The 24,872-nt window shown below is 32.0% G+C and overlaps 2 protein-coding genes and 1 long non-coding RNA gene across 4 annotated transcripts in view; 1 reads left to right on the plus strand and 2 right to left on the minus strand.

Annotated features, from left to right (window-relative positions):
• Positions 1-331: 331 nt before the first annotated feature.
• Positions 332-24,545, minus strand: LOC134721538 (uncharacterized). The gene is made up of 7 exons (XM_063584618.1): positions 24,405-24,545; positions 23,106-23,228; positions 21,406-21,436; positions 5,531-5,607; positions 4,380-4,404; positions 2,266-2,331; positions 332-649 (listed from the first exon to the last, which is right to left on the minus strand). Exons 1-7 carry the CDS (start codon positions 24,433-24,435, stop codon positions 643-645), a joined length of 360 nt encoding a protein of 119 aa, XP_063440688.1. The 5' UTR covers positions 24,436-24,545; the 3' UTR covers positions 332-642.
• On the plus strand, positions 7,558-10,775 carry LOC134721536 (uncharacterized). The gene is made up of 2 exons (XR_010107878.1): positions 7,558-8,030; positions 9,644-10,775. It is a non-coding gene; the product is annotated as an uncharacterized LOC134721536 (long non-coding RNA).
• A 7-nt stretch (positions 24,546-24,552) lies between the features above and the next one.
• The window catches only part of LOC134721537 (uncharacterized), an 89,415-nt gene continuing 89,095 nt past the window's right edge, over positions 24,553-24,872 (minus strand). For both annotated transcript variants that reach the window (XM_063584616.1, XM_063584617.1), the window contains exon 6: positions 24,553-24,699. In XM_063584616.1, the coding sequence (XP_063440686.1) occupies positions 24,554-24,699 (146 nt within the window). In that variant the 3' untranslated portion in view covers position 24,553. The remainder of the gene's footprint in view (positions 24,700-24,872) is intronic.

Here is a 24,872-nt window from a genome sequence, read left to right on the forward strand (position 1 = left end):
ATAGTAAAACTTTATTGTACAGGCGTACAAAAGGCTTACAAAAAGCTCATACAAGCTGTTAACTTTCACTTTTATATATGATTGATATTAATGGGAATGTAATGGTGTATTAACGATATTAGCTTCTATAAAATGCTCGGAGCATCCTCCAAGCATGCCTGGAGGAAGCTCACTAGAATAAATATATCTTCCCTTATAAGGTGTTTTTATAGCATGTAAATCCCCCCATATTACTGTAATGATGGGGATCAGACATCCAAACAAACATACTCAGTGTTAATTACCAACGTTATAGTAGAATCGTTTACATTTTCCAACGAGTCTATCCGTACAAACATGTGCATGGAATATTGTGTCTGGTCTCTCTTAAGATTGTAGGTCAAAGCTTAAGACTACGTCAATTTGATTTCAGTATGTTTTATTTATTATTTTTTTAAGAATAATATTAGCTGCACCAGTCGAAAATATGTATTTTTATAAGGAAAATCAATACACTAAAATATATCACAAAACACAAAAAATATATTATTTACATTGAAAATTGACAAGATAGTAGCATGAACAAAAAGATACATAAAAATTGAAATAAAAATTCTAGCAAACTACTAAATCTTTACGGCAAACATCCTCTGGTTCTTCTTTTCATGACCTAAAATAATGTTTATATATTACTTCAGTCAAAACTACTAGCTTTATAAATTCTTCGAAAATATTTACATGGTATCTAAAAAAAATACTATTATATTATATTAGATTAGAATATTCAGAGTATGGTATTTTTAAAAGATAAAGTACATACATGTACATTTATATTATGACGGGATAAAAAACGCGAATAATATAACGTATAAATCGAAATTGAATGTAGGCAAGATACAAATGTTAAGCCATTGTAGTATTCCAATGTTATACCTAGTAGATAGAATACTTCAATGATCATGCGAACATCTAGCTACATGTATCTACCTGGTCTGGCCACTTAATGACCCTCATTTTTACTTTATATGCACGTATTTATTTATGTGTTAAACGTATTGTCGCTCTATCGTAAGTTAGGCTGTACATGTTTTTATTGTGGTCTAGCGAGACAAAAAAGGTAGTAGTCCCTATTTAATTCTGCAATGACCAAATGATTTGACTGGACAAAGTCAGGCTATCTGACCTATGACACAGACATTGTTCGTTGTATCTCTTGTTTCGTACATTTACAGTTAGTTTAAGGTGACTGTGTATATTTCATTACGGATTCGTGTTTTTGCTTCAATACATTGTGTTACAAAAGCTACACACCTGCACTATAATTGAACAAATGATCAAAAATAAATCCCAGTCTTATATGATATCACCCTAAATGCACATTTCGTCAATACTAGACCATTTACAACCAGCTGTTGGACGTGCGAAATATATCGACATGTCATGATTACTTTAGTACTTGGAATTCTTTATAGAAGATGATAAATTCTTGTTTTGAACAAGAAGACACTGTTACAACTACGAACTACTCAGATATTAGACATTTTATAAGTATATGAAAGGTTACATTATCGAAAGAGAGTGAATACCTAATCATTAGTTTCAACCTCAGAAAAATATTTCTGTTTGCACCTTTAAGTTTACGTATTTACATTGACAGTAAAAGAAGAACCAATGTTAAATGTGTAATGCTTTTTAGTATGTCCGATATGACGACATGACTGGGTCAATTACCGAATACAAGGTCAAAGATCAAGGTCATATTCTACATTTCGATTTTGGCTTGTTTTGGCTTGTTTTCAAACTGTATAGCATATCGACAGATTACTTTTACTAAATTGTTAGTTGCGATATGTCGTTACTTATATATTTTGGTTGAACAGGTAAGTAGACAATTAATGGGATTTTTCACCAATCCCTTCATCTAGACTTACGCTTTCATAATACATATCAAAGACCTAGGGTCGTTTGATTTAGGGTCCTTGTTTGTGACCTTGAAATTAAGATCAAGGTCATAGGCAAATTGGACGTTCTAGATTTTGACCTTTGCTTAAAATTCATTTTAATACATCAGAAAGAAACAAACATTTTAAACTGATTTTTCATATTTTAATATCAAAATAGATATTTACTAGTGGAAAGACCTTCAACTATTATCTGAACAACAAGTATTAATTTTAATTATATGTATACGATGTTGGTCCGATACTAAAGCACAATTTTATTAATATTTCATTCGGAAGGTCTCTTACATATACATAAGTGTATTCAAAGCACATAAGTACCTACCTGTCTTCACAGTTTTCGTATGTACTCATATCAGGTGCTATACCGCATTCTTCATATATATCAGAACTATTAATATTTAGATACTATTAATGAGGTGTTTCATTTTTATCATAAAATAAGGAAAATTAAAAAAAAACAAAGGAATAGTTTAAACAACACAATAAATCGTGAAAACATACCAAAACAGTTTTAACCAATTAAAATCATGTTACAATTCTATTGTGGTATTTTTTTCAAAACTCTTTTTAAGGTAATGGACGGTTTGAAATCACACATAATTTGTCATAATCAGGCTGTTGGATACTTGTTTGAAATATTATTTATGAAACTGACTGAGAGATGTGAGTGCTGTTCATTGGTCTTTGTTTTAGTCCGTATGGTCGCCTATAATTGCTTTAATAAATGTCCTTTAATCTCTTATGAATATTTTTCTCATTAAAAATCTCACCACGTATCTTTATTTCAAATAATTAGAATTCAAAATATTGTCATACAGCACTTGTTTGTTCATGCATACGTAACAGACTGGTTGACAAAAATAATAAAAAGGCTTGCGTAAATTATTCGTTTATAAATTTATAAATTATTGCGAAATTAAGTGTTCAACTCTCTCAAGCAAGGATGCCCTAATATAGATTTATCTATTATTTTAAGGCAATTTTTTAGTCATATAATTTTTTTACAGTATGTCCTAGGTTGATAATACGAATTGAATTTTTTTTTAAACAATCAGTTGATGTGTTATAGATCTGAAACAATAGCATGGTACTATGCATGGATGCCGGTTAATATAAAAAAAAGAAGATGTGGTATGATTGCCAATGAAACATCTGTCCACAAGAGACCAAACTGACACAGACATTAACAACTATAGGTCACCATACGATTTTCAACAATGAGCAGAGCCCATACTGCATAGTCAGCTATAAAATGCCCCGATATGACAATGTAAAACAATTCGAACAAGAAAACTAACGGCCTTATGTATATAAAAAAATAACGAAAAAAGAAAATGTAACACATAAACAGACGACAATTACTGAATTACGGGTTCCTGACTTGGGACAGGCACATACAATGTACATAAAAACACGAAGTCGATAACTCGAAAACGAGTGTGAAAGGATTTTGCGTTTTTGCATTTTCGACATAGCGTTTTTTTTTGGTGTTTTTGACATCGCAGAAACCTGAATTATTCTTATATAAAATTTTAGAAACGGATCTATATATTTCATAAGAAATTTGAAAAAGATCAAAACTGAATGCAAACAATCCCATGAAAGAGAACCTTAAAATTCTATAACAACCGCAATTAAGGTATCTAACTGAAAAATAAAAACTCGGAAGTATCCTAGAGATTGACCGCCAGATAAGAAAATCGTTAACACGTAAACGCGGTTAAACCTTTACCTTAAATAAGAATGTGTTATAAGTACACAGATGCCCCACCCGCACTATTATTTTCTATTTTCTTAGGGTAAAATATCTAATTTGGCATCAAGATAAGAAAGATCATATCATAAGGAACACGTGTACTAAGTTTCAAGTTGATCGGATTTTAACTTCATCAAAAACTACCTTGACCAAAAACTTTAACCTTAAGCTGAACGAACGAACAACCGAAAGGACACACAGCTAGACCAGAAAACATAATACCCATAAATGGAGCATAACAATTCAAAATGAATGTATATGGGTTTTTTTTCTAATATATTCCTAATTTATTATTTGTTATGGATTTTTTCTAATGTATTTCTTAAAACAGAGACTGAGCAATTTGTAGTAAAAACAATGGTCTGACGATTGGACATCAGGAATGGTGTAATTGTAATCAGTAATCGTAAACGTAATCATTACATGGGATTACATTTTGTAATGTTATCCCATGTAATTAGTAATCACGCAATTTCCGATCACAAGTAATCGATCGTAATGTAATCGATTACAGAGTGAAAAAACCCTAGTCTGCAAGTTCTACCTCAAAGCAACCAACAAATTGTAATCAAACAAAAACTTATTTCTTAAACGGCTTCAAAATCTTAGCATACAAAACTATTTGGTATTAACAGTTAAGAAATTTGAGTGCAGTAGAATATAAATATGTTCATTATTACCTGGGGTCTTGTGTAGGTCTTGATTCTGTAATAGAAACAGTGTATTACCCTAATGTAACTATATGGGGTTTAGCTACTGTGGAATCATTTATATTCTCGGGTACCAATTTTCGAGGATTGAGGAAAACGTGCATTTTCGAAGATATTTGATTTCGTGTTTTTTCAAAAGTCTGCATTTAAACATAGAAATTAATAACACAACTCTTTACACAGGCGAGATCGCACATGGTAGATGTTCAAATTTCATAAATTGATTTAGACTAATGAAGACAACAATCAACACATTTGAGAATCACAAACTCCAAAAGTGAATGCTGGACTATGCAGAACAAATAAAAGAATTGAATATGTGCGGTAGACAACATTGTTTTAAATGTAATGTCTTTACAGCTTACTTGCGTGATAAGGATCCTCAAAACAAGCTAGTATAGAGGGGTCAATTGAAAAGACATTGCACATGGTCTCCCAACAAGCAGTCACGTAGTCCATTATTTCAAACCATTCTTAATCATGTTTTAAAACAAGGAAATGTGGTATGGTGGCCAATGCCAACTATCAACCAAAGTGTAAATGTCAATTAAGGCATCCGTCCGCCCTCCAACAAAGACGGAAACCAATACCGAGCAGTCAGCTATAAAAACGCTTGGGCATGACGAGTATGAAAAAATCCAATTAAGAAAACTAACGGCATAATATTTAACAAAAGAATATACGAAAACCAAACATGACAGACATGAAAAGACGACAACCACTGAGATAAAGACAGAATGTGACGGGTTTAATGTGTGTAGTTTAATGTGCGTACGCCTTGAATATTGGGTTTCAAAAACTATCAAACAAACATATTTGATATAATCGTTTATAATTGTTTATGTATCGTTTATTTTCATATGATGTTTTTCAAATCCAAATAATAGTAAGCTGCTATTAAATCCCTGTATAAGATAATCAGTTGTATTCTTTCATTGATTTCATTATATTCGTTTACATATATTCACATGCAATTGTAGCTCTATAGTAATGCATTTCTAGTTTTGAAATAATGCCTGTATATTTGATTTATACTGAATTGAACATATGTAATGACCACATAATCTTTATGTCGTGAACTTAATATACGCCAATGATTTTGTAATTTAAAATGCACATACCAGGGTTAGACTGCAACGTAGAATATGAATCTGTGAATACCGGATTACTTCTCTGAACCTCATTATATCCATCGGTCCTAATAAAACAAAGCAGGTCAAATTAAATGAGGTCTATGAATTTAAGACTGGTATCTCGATCAATATAATCTAAACAGGTCCATATATAACGTATTGACCTTGTCAAAAGACCATGATTCAAAAATATTATTCCGGATTAACATTAAATTGAATAAAAAAAACATATATTTCACTAAATGGAGGAATAATGTCAGGGTTTCTGATATAAACTTGTCAAAACGTTTACTGAATATCATGAGTACAAGGAATTCATTCGTAAATATAGATCAACATACATGCATTTGGCATGTATAATACGTGTAGGTATTTCACATCCCAACTTTTATTTTAAAATTCTGACAAAACTAAACAAATATCGTCGTACATCTATAATGCTAACCAAATCTTTAACCAGCTGTATTCACTAGGGATATAAATACGAAAGTTATTAAATAGCATGGCATGTTTTGGAATCAATATTAATTGAGTCATTGGGTATTGCAGTCTTGCCGAAGCCCATATCAAGGTGTGGCATTTTTCATTACGTTGAGAAACATTTGTGGATTTCAACTGCTTTTTAGTCGGGGTATCACAAGCCCATTTGTTAGCACTTCGGTGTTGACATGTATATCAATTATGCGGACATTTTTTATAAATTTCCTGAATTTGTAACAAAAGTAAGGTTTTTCTTGTCAACCTAAGGAACAGATTACCTAAGCCGTCTATGACACAACATTTTTTTTAAATTTTGCACCCTCAATGCTCTTGAACTTCGAACTTGTTTGGCTTTATAAATATTTTGGTATGAGCGAGCGTCACTGAAGAGTCTCATGTAGACGAAAAGCGCGTATGGCGTACTAAATTATAATCCTGGTACCTTTGATAACTATTTACACCACCGGGTCGATGCCACTGCTGGTAAACGTTTCGTCCCCGAGGGTATCACCAGCTCAGTACACTAGAAGCCCGATTTCAGTCTGAAACGGCCATTTTGGTCTGATCACATCTTGATTGACTGGATTTACCGCTAGAGAAATTCGTCCAGATATTTCAGATCGTTTAGTCGCCGTTCAGATCGATAGCCTCATCAGGTAAATCAGTTCGTTAAGGCGTATCAAGACGGAAAAGACTGAATCATCTAGCGGGTTGTTTAGACCCGTTAAGACCGTGTCAGACCAAAACAGACCATTGATACAAAGTTACGTCAAGATGTTGTCAGACCGTGTCCAGTCGTGTTCAGATTTTAATCATTTGGACACAAAACGAGTGAAACTTTCCCATTGTTTATCAGGGGTTGCTCCCCTTTTAAAAATAAAATAAAAGTTAGAAAGAAGACGGTTTATGTTAACTGAAAGTCTACCACGTCCCTTTAATCATGTTAATTAAATAAAAAAAATATTCAATTTGAATTCTTACTACATCCTATTTAACATGTTTTGTATATATTTTAAAAAATAGCTCAAAGTCATACTGCTGAACAAACCGCCGCGAAATGACTAAAAAAAATTCAACAGATTGCCGAAATAACATTTATTTATTGAATGTAAGCACCTGAACCTTTATATTAAAGGTTTACAAGTGATTACAATACATGTTTTTGCAATTACAGACTGTCGTGGGTGGTGAAAAATGTGTCATGTTGACGCAATAGATCATTTTTACACCCGTATTAAATAATTACGGATGTCGGCCGTGAACACACAGGCACTTGTCTCAGAAAATAAATTTCCTATATACCTTATTATAATAAGGTATATAGGAATTTTTTTTCTGAGACAAGTGCCTGTGCGTGAACACTTGAAAACGCGTGATCTTAATAATTATGTTTAATTAAATTTAAGATGTAACATTTTTTAATATTGTAAATGAATGCATTCATTTAACTTTTAATGTTGGCTATATAAATTGCATTTGAGTGAGGCAGGGAAAAAAATATATATATAACTAGAAACTATGTCTTTTCTCGTTTTCCGTTTACTGTCATGCCATTGTCCGTTCATTTTTGCCAGACTCATGCGTTTGACTTTCCATCTTTATTTTTCACTTAGTCTATAATTCGAGAGCCTTTTATAAAAAAAATATTACACACCAGAAGACTTTGTTAAAAGATAAAGTTTGAATATTATAGCAGAAAAAGACCAGTGTACCTGAAGTACATTTGAAGACCAGGTTATATATATTACATGAATACAGCATAATAAAGCTGGTTTAATTTGAATTACTATCCATTAGGGACATTTTCTGACGATAATTAATCAAATCTGACAAGTTTGATTAAAAACGGAAAATAAGCCCGTAAACGATTTAACGTTACCGTACCCTCTTTACTTGTCGCATGTCGGCATCTTCAAATGGCAAATTTATTTTACACAAATTCGTTGACATGCCATGATGGTAGATGGACACTACAGCACAATATAAGCTGAGCTGGAAATTACAATTGGTGAGTAGAAATGAATAATATTTAAAACATGCCTATCAGACATGAGAATAATCATTGATCCGGCCTGAGACTACTATAGTAGTCTCAGATCCGGCCAAGAGTTTGAAGGAAAGATGTTTACATTTGTTACATTTGTGCATACAGGTATGAATTGACTTTCTAATACACCACATTCTTGTACAGTAACTTGTTCAAAGGCAAAGTAAGAATTTGGGCTTGTAAAAAAAATTATTCCTGTGATTGGACCCCCCCCCTTTTTGGAAGATCAATGCATGATTTGAAAAAGGTACATATAAACTATGGTTTAAATCCTCCCTTTTAAAAAGGGCTGGATACACACCTGTTTATTGCCTAAACCATTGTGTGTATTCACAATGGTTTGGTTGGGGGGGAGGGGGGGCCTATTACCAGACCTAACCCCCTGATGGAGTAACCCTAGTCCAAATAATTATGACGTCTGGCAAGGCTATTTTTTTTTCTGAGACGCCTTCCTAGGACGCCTTCCTAGGACGTTGTAGGAAGGCGTCCCAGAAAAAAATTTAAATAGCCTTGCCAAACGTCATAATTATTTGGACTAGAGTAACCCTACATATTCATATTTATTGTATGTTTAATAATGTATTGATAACTGTCACGTCCTAAAATTTGCATGAAATATCTGTCACTGGATTATAACTCATAACCAACCAATCTTCACATGTATGTTACAATGATGATGCACCTATTTATATAGCCACTGGTGGGTGATGTACAATAATTATAATTTATCACATATTTGTTATGAATACCTTCAAGGCTTGGGTTTGCATATGCAATAACCTCTAAATTGCCGGGGGCAAAAAAAAGAGTATATTGATATTGTGCCCTGATTCCAAATGATGTGACAGCATTGCGTCCTTAACGACAATTTTTTACACTTTTGTGATAAGAAATTTAAGATAATTTTCCAGGCATGTTTCATTAAATTGCAGGCGCGGATCCAGAGGGGGGTTCCAGGGGTTGGAACCCTTTCTCTTTTTGAGGATCAATGCATTTGAATTGGGACATGTAATTGGAACCCCCCTTTGTCCTGGTTTTCAAAATGGCTGGACTCTCCCCTGAATTGTTATCAATGATTTGTTTTGCTCTAAATTTTGTAGAACTTAAATATAACATGTTATAATCTATGCATACCATTGCTTTGTCATGTATGTAGTAATATTCTACAAATTCTATTTTGAAATAAAAAAGTATTATTAAAAGAATTTGTTGAATTATTATTACTACAAATATCACAAATCAAATACATGTAGTTACTGTAAATTCAGAAAGTATTGCTTGCAAATTATTGCGAATTTTTCATTTTAGACTTAAATGCGATTTTAATTTTTACGATTTTGTGAAAAATCCTGTTTAATTCATATAAAATATCACAAAATTTGCGTTTAAGTTATTGCGTTTACAACTCAGTCGCATTTTTTGCAATAATAAAAACCTCACATTAATTTCTGAATTGACAGTAGTATATAAAATAGTATTAATGCTATTGACTTATTTAATTTTATACATGTTATAGAAGTCGCATGTAATACAAGTTATAAATACTTAATTCTTAATGTAAATTTTTTTTGTAGATAAGATATCACATTGGTTTGAGCATGATTCCCAGCAAGATTATGAAGGGGCATATATATCATATATACATAGGAAATATATAGTGTCACTAAATTACTCTCATACGGTACCTCACGGTCACCTCTGTAGCTGTAAATTGCGAAACGGTGGATTCATTCATAATTTTGAGTTACTTATTGCAATTGGAAATAACGTTGATAAAGCTAACAGCATTATGCCATGATGTTGATGGGATGTTCTGATTGGACAAAAAGGAAAAAGTGAATTGAACAAATAGCAAACTTGAAATTCATAGGAAAAAAAGTAGGAAATTGGAATAATGAAAATTCATAGTTTCAGTGATTATCTTACAATCATCATGATCATTGTCAATACTACAAGTGCATCATCATGATCATATATATCTGAATTCACCTTGGATAATTATACATTTAAAATAAGAATTTGGATATAATAAGAATTTCTGTGCTGGCGTTGCTACTGTTGGCTTCATGTACCACCAGCTGGGAGTGTTAAACCTTTTTGACCTTTCGTGAGGGTCTGTCATGGTCCGTCACAATTGGTTAGTGTCATATATGCATGATTATGGAAGTTTCACCAACCTAGACAAGCTTTACAGCCCTGGCACGGTTGTTGGTTGCACTTAGAGTCAAATGACAGCTTGCTGTATACATTTGTAGTTCAAATAGTCTGAATGAATCTACATGTATGGTGACAATCTTCTAAATTACTGTTCATTCTGAAACTGGCATTTTATACTAGTACATGTAGTAGTCGAACATATTAAACAATACATGTACTTCAAAGTATCAATTTATTTTGTCTCGCCTTACATGAAAGTCATGAAAGTTGGTTGTATATATGCAAGAAATATGTATTACAGTCTTGGGGTGATGATGTAAGCTATTTTTAATAGAGCTTTACATTTATAAAAGCTAAAAGAGCTGGTTCAGGGAATGAGTGTAAAATATTCTGTTACATTTTATTACATGTAATTGGATACATTTTATTGTATATGAGTACCTTGCAAGGTCTACTTGTCTATCAGGTTAGGTTGACCTGACCTTAATTTTATTTCATGGATAATCTAAGTGATTTAGGTTATTTCAGTTTAATACAATGTTAACATGGTTAGGTTTGTTTCTCAGATACTTCGTAATGAAATTAGAGACTGGAAATGGGGAATGTGCCAATAAGACAACAACCTGACTACAGAGCAGACAACAGCAGAAGGTCATCAATGTTTGAATTGTTTCTCAGAAGCTGTAAGCTACATTGAACATGTTGGAAACAAACATAATTTTTGTTTTGCCTAAGGAGATATGGAATCAGGCGTGAATCCAGCCATTTAAAAAAGGGGGGGTTCCCAACCCAAGACAAAAAGGGGGGGGGGGGGGGGTTCCAACTATATGTCCCCATTCCATGATCGTCCAAAAAAGGGGGGTTCCAACCCCCTGAACCCTCCCCCTGGATCCACCACTGGGTATGAATTTTGATGAGTCGACTTGCATTACTTAAACTATAAACCATGTAGACCAAGTGATTTTCTTTTTAGTCACTATATAATAGGTCACTGCACACCCTTCAGCAAAGACCAAAAACTTAAACTTCATGATGAGCACCCTATAAATGGCTCTGCTTGTAAAGAGCTAGGCTTCTAACAGAGTTAATGTAAAAAATTCAGACGAGAACCCAACAGTGATGACAACTTGATTTATACTAGTATACATGAGCTACAAACAAACAAATATGTGATAAACAGCAATCAACAAAAACACTACAGACAAAAAATTAAGGGGAGACTATTTAAATATAAAAAAGAAGATGTGGTATGATTGCCAATGAGACAACTCTCCACAAAAGACCAAAATGACACAAACATTAACAATTATAGGTCACCGTACAGCTTTCAACAATGAGCAAAGCCCATACCGCCTAGTCAGCTATAAAAGGCCCCGATAAGAAAAAGTAAAACGATTCAAACGAGAAAACTGACGGCCTTATTTATGAAAATAAATGAACAAAAACAAATATGTAACCAAGGATTTGTATAGTGTCTCACTATACAAATCCTTGATGTAACACAAAAACAAACGACAACCACTTAATAACAGGCTCCTGACTTGGGTTTATTTACTTTAATGTAAAGTAAATAAAATTAACTAATGTCTTGTACAAGTATCACCCTGACGTTCCGTGAAAATTGTTTTCAAAAATCTAATTTGTCCATAATTCTTTTATGTAATAAACTTATTTAAATAAATTCAGACCTTCACCTGTCTGGTCACCAGCATGGCTAAAGGTATTACTCTCAGATGTATTGGCAGGTGACACCTCCAGGTATTCAAGCGATTTCCTGTCGGACTTGCAAGTTCATGCATCATTTCACTTCTGTCAGTGTACACGACCGAAAACTTGAATCTTTCCATTTTAAACTTTCAGGTGCATAGGTAATCATTTGATAATATACATCTCTGTCCTGCGTGTCCGATAGTGATACACTAGTCATTACTGTTTATAAATAACATTTCTGGTGTAAAGAATATTATTCATAAAAATTTAAATAATTCCAAAAAAGAGATTTGAGAAAATAAAAATTTGCTTACACATTTTTTCCAACATGTCCAATGGTAAATTTGGGGAAATGTAAGTACTCGTTGTCAAAAGTAAAGGCCAGTTTGAAACATACAAGAAAAATTGATTTAACAAAAATATATATATACGCACTTATTACGACCATTCTTTTATACGCCTTGATAGAAAGTTACGGAACTATAGATAGTTGCAATTTAAAATTATATACATTTTTACATTGAACATAAAAAAGAAATAAAATTGAGAATGGAAATGGGGAATGTATCGAAGAGGAAGCGGAAGGTCACCAACAGGTCTTCAATGCAATGTAACGAGAAATTCCCGCTCCTGGAGGTGTCCTTTAGCTGGCCCCTAAACAAATATATACAAGTTCAGTGATAATGAACACCATACTAATTTCCAAATTGTACACAAGAAACTAAAATTTAATAATACAAGACTAACAAAGACCAGAGGCTTCTGACTTGGGACAGGCGCAAAAAATGCGGCGGGGTTAAACATGTTTATGAGATCTCAACCCTCCCCCTATACCTCTAGCCAATGTAGTAAAGTAAACGCATAACAATACGTACATTTAAAATTCATTCAATTCAAGAAAAGTCCGAGTCTGATGTCAGAAGATGTAACCAAAGAAAATAAGCAAAATGACAATTAAACATAAATAAACATGCAATTTGCCCCCTCCCTTTTTGGGAAAAAAATTGGTTCCTTATATAGGGAATCACTGAACCGTGACTGGAGCGGTCCCTCTTTTAGGTCAGTCAGTGGGCCATCACTTACGAAAATTCCTGGATCCGCCACTGAGCATGTTATCATGGGATGTCGATGGACTATTGTATACCAAAAGAAGAAGAAGAGAACCAATTTGAATTAAAAACAGGTCGATATTTAACCTGCTCTGGTTCGTCGAAGTAATGGACAAAGTAAAATCACAGATTTCTATTTAAATAAAATTGTTCTCGAACAAAGGAAGGAATTCGTCATCACAATTGTTGGGTATAATGTATTATAATGTGAACATCGTTCTGAAGTACTGTATGCCAAATTTTCTGTTCCAACATGCACGTTATATATATATGCTACTGGACGTCCCAAGAGAATTTTCTGTTCCGACATGCATGTTACCAAGAGATGTGAATATTTTCTTGGAAAAGTATTCAGTAACAAAGTTTCAAATTAATATCGGGATTTATTTTCTTTTTTGATATATTCAGTAACAGCAAAAAGAATAACTTGACTGCTTGTCCGCTAAATTGGGCTGTTCTTGCCAGATAAAAGACTTATAGTTATATAACTCGAAAAACTTTTAATTTGTATTTTTATTTTTTATTTATTTTCATCACTAGATAGCTGAAATTTATTGGGAAACTTGCATTTCGGGCATATTCTTTGCTTCTTAGCTCGAATTAAAGAGTGTTATAAACTTTTTCAAATGTTGAATACGTAACCAACAAATGGAAGTTTTTCACGACCTTGACTGGCTATACAGCCCTTGCACGGTCGACCCTGGCTTGCGCCTTTTTGGGCATTAAATAATTTAATATGTTTACCATGTGGTAATTTAAATAATTTAGAATGATAAGAAAGTTTAATAAAAACAAAAATTTAAAAAGCAAAAATTTTGATAAATAAATAAATAAAAAAAGTAAAAAATTTAAGATTAAGTAAATAATAAAATAATAAAAGAATATAATACGCAACCAAATCTCAAAGTATTATTTATGTTTCTGGTAAAGGCGTTTGATTGGGTATTAGTTTGAGGTAGGCGTATTTTCGGAAACATTCCTCCAATCAGACCTATTTGACATACATGTGTGCGCTGATGCGTGTACACTGGCTATTGTAACGGCACGTGTGACTGTCTCATATCGAAATCTGTCGAGCGTGACCAATGTTTATTGTAGAATTTTTTGTCATGTGGTCAAATTATTTGACATACAAGTTTTAAATTTGCATTTTGAAAGATTATTTTCGGAAGTTGTCCCGTATATACTATTCTAAAGTGTTAGAGAGAAAAAAACAAGACTTTAAAGGAAAGATACATATCAACGGAGAATATAACCTGAGAAAACTATACTAGTCTACTAGCATAATAGTCAAAGATATAAAACATGTATTATATGGCTCTGATATTAAATTTAACGTGTTCTGGACAATTTTGACAAAATATAATTGCACGAATTTTTAATCGATCGCTGACCTTTAATTCTAGAAGTGACTTGTGACTGTTATAAACATGCAGAGACAATTCTATGCATTATGGTTTAAGTTTACAATGAACACACTATAGTTATACATTTTCCTTTTAAATATCAAATAGACAATCACCTTTCGGATAGACTTGCTTTTTCTTTCTTTTCGTAAAAATTATCATTCGTCCATTTAGAGACATAAATTACAAGTTATATATGTCTCTGGTTTATTATATTTGATTACTTCAAAAATGCTTCAAAATACTATGAGCCTGTATTGGGGTCCCAACCGATCACACAAAAAAAAGGGGCGAGTTCCAACTATATGTCCCCGTTCAAATGCATTGATCGTCTTATAAGTTTATGACTCAACGGTTTCCTCCAACAATATGGTTTGATAAATTTCTTTCGAAGTTCATTACTTTTAACATACTAAAATAAAATGATATTCATCTTCAATTACTTGTTTATCACACATAATCTCGGATATGTCTCAATATTATAAAATCGACAAGTTTCTATATTCAAACAGTGAGCAGATATATGCGGTATTTACAAATGAATGGTTTTATAAATATAATTTACAGCATGATCTTAATAAAATTGTTGGGGTCAAATACATCTATGCAACATACATTTAGGCAAGTCTTCAAAAAATAGTACATTTCACTATTAAAGCTACCGTTTAATCTATCTTTGAATTCAAATTAAAACAAATTCACTTTTTTTTACACCCTGATGTAACCGTATTTTTAAAGTGTTGTCCTCCGTATCAATAAATTGTTAAATAAAATTGAAGTGCATGAGTATTATTAACGTCTAGGATAAGTGTGAGATTTCTCTGTTGATGGGAATAAACAAAATTTAGCTGAATTTGTATTATTTAAATTAATGAAAAGGCAAGCTAGTGTGTGTTTGAAATGATATTGTTGAAATGGATTTATAGCATGAAAAATGTGTGTAACTGATTTTACGTTGACTTGGACTGCGAATTTGAAAATAATATATTTGTGAAATCACATTCTACAAGATGACATATTTTGTAAGTACGTTTAATATACTCTATAACCTTTCATTCTAATTATAGTATCTTTGAAATGCATTTTATAGCGGACTATGCGGTATGGGCTTTGCTCATTGTTGACGACCGTACGGTGACATATAGTTGTTAATGTCTGTGTAATTTTGGTTTCTTTTGGACAGTTGTCTCATTCGCAATCATACCACATCTTCTCTTTTATATTTATATAGCTATTACTTGCAACTGCCACATGTACATGTTCTAGACTCGTGTCGCTGAAAGAGGTCTCCTTTCAAGTTTGAAAATAGGTGGAAAAAAGCCACACCCACTTATAAGATATATACATGCTCTCAGTCTGACTGTTGCATTTTGAACAAACGAGTGAAAGTCCAGCGCCACGTAGAACAAAATAGTTTCAACATTCATTTATCATTATCATGATCTTGACCTGCATGGATATATGCATTTAACTTGCAACTGTACGGTTAAACAAACCGGTTATTGATGGCTGCACAAAAATCTTTAACCTCAGACAAAACATGAAATTAACTGTTAATCTCTCCATGCCATATGGCATAGGTTATGATTAGCCCTCGGGGAAAACAGTCAAATGAATGGATAATTATTACAAGTACGTGTATTCCCGACAAACAATGACAATTACCAAATTCGTTCATTACGTGTAAATGAATGCATTTTGTAAAAACATTAAATCTGTATTTATATAACTGTACAAATCACCCATGCAGAAACATATATACACATGGAAAAAAGTATTGCAACACCTTAATTTTTTAAAACATGAAAAATTAGTCTCTTATTTTGGATGGAATATGATAAAATATTTGTAAAATAATATTGAAACGTAGTTAATGATAACATTGGCTTTAAATCGAACAAAAAATGTATGAAAAAAAGGTTTTTTCGAACTAAAATTTTTATAACAAAATGAAGTGTTTTTTGTACAAAAAAATGCATTTTACAAGTTTTACTTTAGACGAACTTTACAATGTCAGACATTTCAAAATTAATCTTTAGAAGATTGTTCACATCATGGTTGGTCGTTATACGCCAAAGAATTAGTACTTTGAGCGCAGCTTCCATTCAATACGACGAAAGCAAGCGATCCATGGTAAAAAAGACATTTAAAGGGCACATATTTATCTTTCGTCTGACAGCACGTATACACCGCAGTTATCGTGAATTATATAAACGTATACGTATAAAAAAAAAAATAACATTATTTTTTTAAGACAAAACAGAGAAAAAGAACTGATAAGTGCGGGTATTCCATGCGCCTTGCCTCCTTTATGTTTCGATATTTTAGAAATTAATTATTCTTTTATCTATTATAACACGTGAAAACTACACCGGTGAGTTTCATATATGTCTTCAACTTACAGCTGGTCCTGAAAATGCATGAAATATTTGCCACTGGACTTTTAACAACCAACAATCAATCACACTACAACTTAAAGTATATATAGTAGTGAAATACAAAATGAATATTATAATGATACAATTAGCAAAATAAATAGAATACAAATACACACTACTTTATTTAACTGACATAATTTAAAGGAATACTCTGTAAACTATATAAGTAGAGAAGCGAAAAGTTTCTTTTGAATACTTAACAAACTTCCGAACAGTTCATGTTTTTTTGCTCAATTTAAAATCTTGAAAACATAAGCATGATTATTAAAAACTGACGATCAGACATCACTAATACGTGTATACACAAATTCATTAATTCTTTATTAACGTTTAGCCCTACGGCACCTTTCTATTAAGAATTATGATGAGAGTAATTGTAATATATAATAGGCATGTACTTTCTTACGTTACGGATCATTGATTTTGTTACCTGTTGACCCGGTTGATTACTAGCACGTGCCATCGAACTCAACCATTTTAACTAAAATAGATTGTGTTTAAGTTAACGCCATATGTATACTAAGTATACAGTATACCTATCATATGGATTAGAAAATGCATATTATACGGTGATACTTTAACACTGTCCCGACAGAGACTGAATGAATGCAGTATGATGATCAGGTTTCGGGATCCGAGAAGTCTTTTTTCGAATTTCCGGATGTCGGGAATATTTTTTTCCAACTTAAATAGAGTAAATCTCACTAAATTAATACACATGCAAACAAAAAGCAACAGCTTCAACGGTTAACTAGGACATATATCAACAGAAAACGAATTAAAGCAAATGTCATACATAAAACCAAAATATGCATGTGTTAATTTGCCTCCGGTGCATTTCTGTGGATCCTTAACTTTTTTAGGTTACGTTTAGGATTTTCCGTTACTAATCTTCAAATACGAAAAACATTTTCACCGGTGTTCACAACATTTTAAGGTTTATGGCATACATTCTGGTGTGTATACAATTAACATACGTCCTTGTATTTAATTACCAATATACATTTATATAAACTAACATTTATTAAAAAATAAACAACATATATAGACGAATAATTTATTAGTTCCTCGACAAAACAAGAAAAGAAATAAAGAATCAACAGAAGATTTAATTTTTCTTTGTAATTAATCAAAATAATACTTCAAACAAATCCTAATATAAAAAAAACCCATATATACAAATTAATCTAAAATGCATTATCGAGTAGAAGGGGCGCAACTCGTGTTATCAAACCGGTATACTAAACGGATCTAAACAGGGTCTGAACATGTTGAACGTAATTTTGTATCAATGGTCTGTTTTGGTCTGACACGGTCTTAACGGGTCTAAACAACCCGCTAGACGATTCAGTCTTTTCCGTCTTGATACGCCTTAACGAACTGATTTACCTGATGAGGCTATCGATCTGAACGGCGACTAAACGATCTGAAATATCTGGACGAATTTCTCTAGCGGTAAATCCAGTCAATCAAGATGTGATCAGACCAAAATGGCCGTTTCAGACTGAAATCGGGCTTCTAGTGGTAGTCAGCACTTCTATGTTGACATGATTATCAATTGTGTGGTCATTTTTGTAAATTTTCTGTTTACAAAACTTTAAATATATCGAAAAACTAAGGATTTTCTTATCCAAGGAAAAGATTACCTTAGACGTATTTGGAACAACTTTTTGAAATTTTGGACCCTCAATGCTTTTCAACTTCGTACTTGTTTGGCTTTATAAATATTTTGATATGAGCGTCACTGAAGAGTCTTATGTAAACGAAACGCGCGTCTGGCGTACTAAATCATAATACTGGTACCTTTGATAACTATGTATCTCTTAAACATTTTTCTTGTATTCATTTTCTATTCGTTTAATAACATACACGTTTAAAATAACAAGTGTTAGGCGCATGCTACACGTGTTACTCAACTATGTATCCAACTATTTAGGTTCGGTTTATTATTCAGTAAAATGTCTTTTATTAAGACATTACCAGCACTTTGATATGTCGGAAGATGGACATAAGCCGACATTTTTAATGTGTTTTATAATCATGATAATAATAATTTTAGTATCATTTTAACATTTTTGACTAACAGGAAAAATGGTATGTTTTAGCTTGAAGTTAAAAGCTATCTCCTTATATGTTTACTTATAAACAAAAATATCTTATATATAAACAAAAACCTTTTATATATAAACAAAGACCTTTTGTATATAATTAAAGGACTTGTATATATTAGTAAGGAAACTTACATGTATTGTGAAAATATGCGAAAACTTTTAAAGTGCATAGGAACATGAGGAAGGAAATCAATCAATTAACTTAACTATCAAACTTATAAACGTTTCTTAGTTATAATGGATACTGTATATTTTATTTTTATGTTGATTCACATCAGAAACTTATTGCAGTATTGATTCCTCTGTTCTCCATCAAAACTAAAAATAAACACATTTATCAAATGAATGTAAAATATAAACAAGAGGCTCTGGTCAGATTTGCTCTAAATGCTTTGTTTTTTTGAGATTTAAGCCAAAAACTGCATTTGACCCCTATGTTCTATTTTAAGTAACGGCGGCCATGTTTTTTGACGGATCAAAAATCAAAGCACACACTTTGTGTAGGATAATCTTAGGAACAATCATGCTAAGTTTCATCCAAATCCATTCAGTAGTTTCAGAGGAGAAGATTTTTTAAAGTTAGCAAATATGATGAACAAATTGTGAAAAATTGTCATTAAAGGACAATAACCCCTTAAGGGGTCAATTGACAATTTTGGTCATATTAACTTATTTGTAGATCTTATTTTGCTGATCATTTTTGCTGTTTACAGTTTATCTTTATCTATAATAATATTCAAGATAATGACCAAAAACTGCAAAATTTCCTTAAAATTACCAATTAAGGGGCAGCAACCTAACAATGGTTTGTTTGATTCATCTGAAAATTTCAGGGCTGATAGATCTTGAGCTAATGAACATTTTTACTTCATGTCAGATTTGCTCTAAATGCTTTCGTTTCTGAGATATAAGCCAAAAACTGCATTTGACCCCTATGTTCTATTTTAAGTAACGGCGGCCATGTTTTTTGACGGATCAAAAATCGAAGCACACACTTTGTGCAGGATATTCTAAGGAACAATCATGCTAAGTTTCATCCAAATCCATTCAGTAGTTTCAGAGGAGAAGATGTTTGAAAAATTGTTAACGACGTCAGACGACGACGACGTCGACGACGACGGACGCCAAGTGATGAGAAAAGCTCACATGGCCTTTTAGGCCAGGTGAGCTAAAAAGTGTATTTTGACAAATTTACGTATGCATTCCTTTTGCTATTTTTAGGAAGTGCACCAGTTAAAAGACATCAGTGCTTGATATTTTATTAATCAAATTTGTGTTTACAAATCAAGGGGAAAGAAACCCAGCAGAATTGCATTATGTTTAAACATGGTGAGGATATACATATCTATTTTTTCATTGTAACCAGTGGATAATCGGATTTTTTCTATCAAGATAGTTAAGTTATTAACATGCAAAGTCAGAGCCTTGCCGAGTAATGTACATATCGATAATTGAACTATTGAGATTGGAGCAATCCAAGAGTAACAGTCCGGTTTTAAAAAAATGAAATTTTTCATTTTTGAAAAAAAAGTCAACTTCGAATGTCTTTGACATTCCAAAAAGTTCTTCAATTCTCTAACACCTTAAGCTTTTCGCGCATTTTGTTTCATTTATGGAGCAGATAAAGGTCATAACCATTAAACTAAGCCAACTATCTACTGATTTCAACCATGACCATGATGACTGCACAATGATTGTTTTTTTTACAATGAACATAGAAAAGGCTAAATTGCCAAAGATTTAGATAAAGTAATACATGTTTACTACATTTTTGCAAAGTATGTATACATGTGCAAAGAATTTCATTCTCTTAAAATTGCACTTAATGTGAACAAATTGGATGGAAGTCGTATTTTTTTTTATCTTTGTCCCACGATTCGCATTGCAATATCTTCCTTCCTTTTCCGCCGCATAAAATCATAAATCCTGCCTATTTTATTTATCCATCTGATTTTTTTCATCTAAAATATATTTTGTTTTGTTTCACTTTGAATCAACCTAGTTTTGTTTATTATAAATATTACAGATACAGCTGTCTATTTGCAAATGACGCTATTTTTTACAACTGAAAGTTCTTTAATTATTGACTGTTTTCAGTGCGGAAAATTTACAAATAAATATTTTGGCGCTAAGAATTTTTTTTTACTTGATGCGTTGGAAAAGGGTACATTGCATTTGAGGAACTTGTATTCTTTATATACATGAAAAAAAAGTTTTACAACGCTATGATGCTCATTGTATCTCTATATTATAACTCTATATTATAAATCTTTGAACCATTTTGCTAGTAAACTGACCTTATCGCCCTCAACTACATGTTGATTTGAACACATGTAAATTAGTTTAACTATGATATATTCTGCAAATTGCAATGATCATTATTCAAACTTCGATATAATACGTACTCATTTGGTCTTACATTCTTTGTTTTTGCACCTGCAAAAAATGAATGGATAAATGAATTTAAAATACAATTTACTGTAAATTAGCTGAAAACCCTAATCAGATTAAAGCACCAATCAATAGATTTGAGATATTCGTGTAAAAAAGCTGTAAAAATTTTACAGCCTGTCATTATCTGGAAAAATGTTGGAACAGATAGATACCAGGTGTAAACCGAATAACGTATACTATAGGATTAAACACATTTTTTCTAGAGGTTATTGATGTGTAAACCGGGGCGATTAAATCACAAACTGAATAAAAGTCCGAAGAACTTTTACGTTAAGTTTGTGAGATAGGGACCCGGTTTACACATCAATAACCTCTAGAAAAAATGTGTTTACTCATTATAATTCTTCAGCCAAACATACGCGTTTATTAATTTACATTATTACTTTGATGGCTACTATATGTAACATCAGAAACACAATGGCATGTCGTAAGGAGTACGCCGCCATCTTGACTTTCTAAAAAACTTAAATGTTCGATAAATGCAACAGAATTTAAAATGAACCAGCACCTACCTCAAAAACCTCGTTTTAATTATAAACTATCCGAATTTGAAGCGTACAAGTAACGAAGTAATCTTCCGTCTGAAAGTTTTCAATCGTATGACGTCGTGTTTTGCCATGACGTAAATTCCGGCGCCAAAATATTCGTGAAATTTTCCGGAATTTTATTCAAATTTTATTTTTATACATTTTCGAAGCTTTAGTGCATTTATTTTTTATTTTTTTTTGTTATATATGCATAAGAATAGAATAAACTGTTATGCAATTGTTTTATAATCTCAACTTGCTGAAATCCCAGTATTCCTTCAAGAATGTGTATCGCGTATGAATAGATTACAAAAGTAGTTTCGGAAACATGGTTTATCGAAGTGTAAACCTAGAGAAAAATTTTAATTGACCAATCCAATTCAAGTATTACTAGATATGCAAATGATATAAGAATTATAAACAAATAAACAATAACTTTGGAATCTTTAAAGCAAAAAAAAAAGAAAATCAAACATAATTTGTGTGTGATGGTCTTAATATTTTCTATAATGTCAATCAATTTCATGTAAGGGTTCTGCGTTCATTTTAATTTTCGGTAACCACAACTTTTTCAATTGTTGCAACAATCCAATACCAAAACTGTAAAATGGAAAAATAATAACGACGAAAAACAATCCAAACCTGTCTTTATCGATACTTTGAACATGTTTAACATTTCATTAAAATCTACATTATCTAATTAAACTGAAACATCGGGTCTCTATATATCAATGGAGAACTAAAAGTATGATGGATGGAATGTCGGATGGATGGACAGACTGGCAAGAAGTTCATTATTTAAAAACGTGGTTTTATACATTGAGGAATATTGGAATAAACTTCTTCTTTTCCAGACCCTCATCATCTATATTAATTTTTGTAAGGAGAATGTGCTGTTTTGCTTCAATTCTATTCATATTTCATATTTCTTATTCTATTCTACACTGTACTTCTATTCAGGACAAAATGGTATTTTCTACATACACATGCATAATATTTTCTGAACAAAAACAAAAATTTTAAGCACGACATAACTACTTATCTAAATTATCTTAAATCAACTGTTTGTAGTAACAAGAGCAAATAGGTTTAAACATCTGTACATTAATGGAAAGTCAACTTACGTTTAACAATGAAGAATGTTATTGCTGAAAGTAGAGCTCCCAACCCAACAACTAATGTTGCTATTCCTACATCAAACATGCCTGATGTGACAGCTTTACACCCTTTTGTTGGACACTCGAATACTATTGGGAAAATGAAATACTAGAACTTGACAAATGATTATGTATTAAATAGAAAGGCTACATGCATCATATTTGTTTTACAAAATGGAAGGTGATGAGCATAATATTAATATAATACGCATTTCATCATTTTGCATGTATATTGTAATCATTCGTGCATAGAATATTTGAAAGAAAATTTAAAGTATGAATAACTCTGTTCATTATTTTGTATGTTGTCATTTTGTTTGGAATTAAGTTTTGCTTAATATTTTAAATACATACTAGTAAATGTTTGCACCAGTTCTAAGTCAAAAAGATGATGTACAGTAGTTGTCGCTCATTTTTTTATATAGATTAGACCATTGGTTTTCCCGTTTGAATGGTTTTTCACAAGTAATTTAATGGCCCTTTATAGCTTGTTATTTGGTGTGAGCCAAAGCTCCGTCATGATGGCCGTTCATTGACCTATAATGGTTTACTTTTATAAATTGTTATTTGGATAAAGAGTTGTCTCATTGGCACTCACACCACATCTTCCTACATCTAAATGATCATTTAATAGTGCATACTATATAATAAAATCCCTTTGAATATAAAAAAGAATACATTAAAATAATATTAAATGATTTCCGTAAAGAATGAGTTACTTGTGAAGAAAATGAACTTTTACTATTTTGTCTATTCAATTGTTGATTATGGACTTCTACATTATTTGGTGTCTCGCCCGAACTGATGACTCGTAAAAATGTTTGGCCAATTCTATAAACAGCAGAGATCCCAATGATTGGTTACGTTAGCAATGAGACAGGGATAAGGGGTACTTATTGGAAGTAATATAAAAATAATTCAATGATTAAGTATGTATTTAACATACTTACCTTAACACAATACTCTTTACAATTGCATTATTTTTTTTATCTTTGCATTTTGCGGCATATATTTTATGTACATTGTTATTCAATATTACCTTTAGAATAGAGTTGGTCAGGGCTAGAGTATACAAATAAAACTGTAACTTTTACTCCGGTTGGAAACTCGAAAACTAACATATATGAAAACAGTCTATTGGCGTATCAATCGATCTTGCAAATTACAACTAACTAAAAGCTAATCATGGGGGAAAAATGTGAATATTTTAAACGTACAAAATCTTGAGTTACGCCTCATTTATTATATTACAGAGGTAATACATACACTGTACAATGATTGATACCTCTGCTGTCATTTTTATTTGAGTGAAATAATTATCCACATGTCAACGATAAGTTCCTGTCAGACTTCTTTGTATTTGTGGTACAGTAAGCGTTCTTCCTTGGGTTGATACTAATTCAAATGGAACTAATTTAAAACGTCCTGTCACATTGTATTCCCATTTGGTATTTACATTCCGGATTACAGGTTGCAGTACAATGTATAGGACCTAACGTATCTCCTTCTTTTACATTGATATATGTGCTTGCAGGTTCAAGGATAACTCTACCAGGACCATCTTAAATATAACAAATTAAAAAGAATATATTATGAATGTACTTAGCAATTTAACAAATTAGGGAATAATCAATACCTGTTTTTCATAAATCATTAACGATAAAACTAATGATTACTGTTAATGGCAATTTTTGCATTTATTCTTTGATCGTACTACCTTATATTGTTCTAAAT

This window comes from Mytilus trossulus, chromosome 6, assembly GCF_036588685.1.
Source record: "Mytilus trossulus isolate FHL-02 chromosome 6, PNRI_Mtr1.1.1.hap1, whole genome shotgun sequence".
In the NCBI taxonomy this organism is placed as follows: Eukaryota; Metazoa; Mollusca; class Bivalvia; order Mytilida; family Mytilidae; genus Mytilus; species Mytilus trossulus.

Excerpts from the sequence above, each read along its gene's own strand:
- LOC134721538 (XM_063584618.1), bottom strand. The coding sequence starts at position 24,435 with ATGACAGCAGAGGTATCAATCATTGTACAGT. Across the intron at positions 23,229-24,404 it reads GGTATCAATCATTGTACAGT|TATTCGAGTGTCCAACAAAA; the intron begins GTATGTATTACC and ends TTTTCCCAATAG. Across the intron at positions 21,437-23,105 it reads AACATTCTTCATTGTTAAAC|GTGCAAAAACAAAGAATGTA; the intron begins GTAAGTTGACTT and ends CATTTTTTGCAG.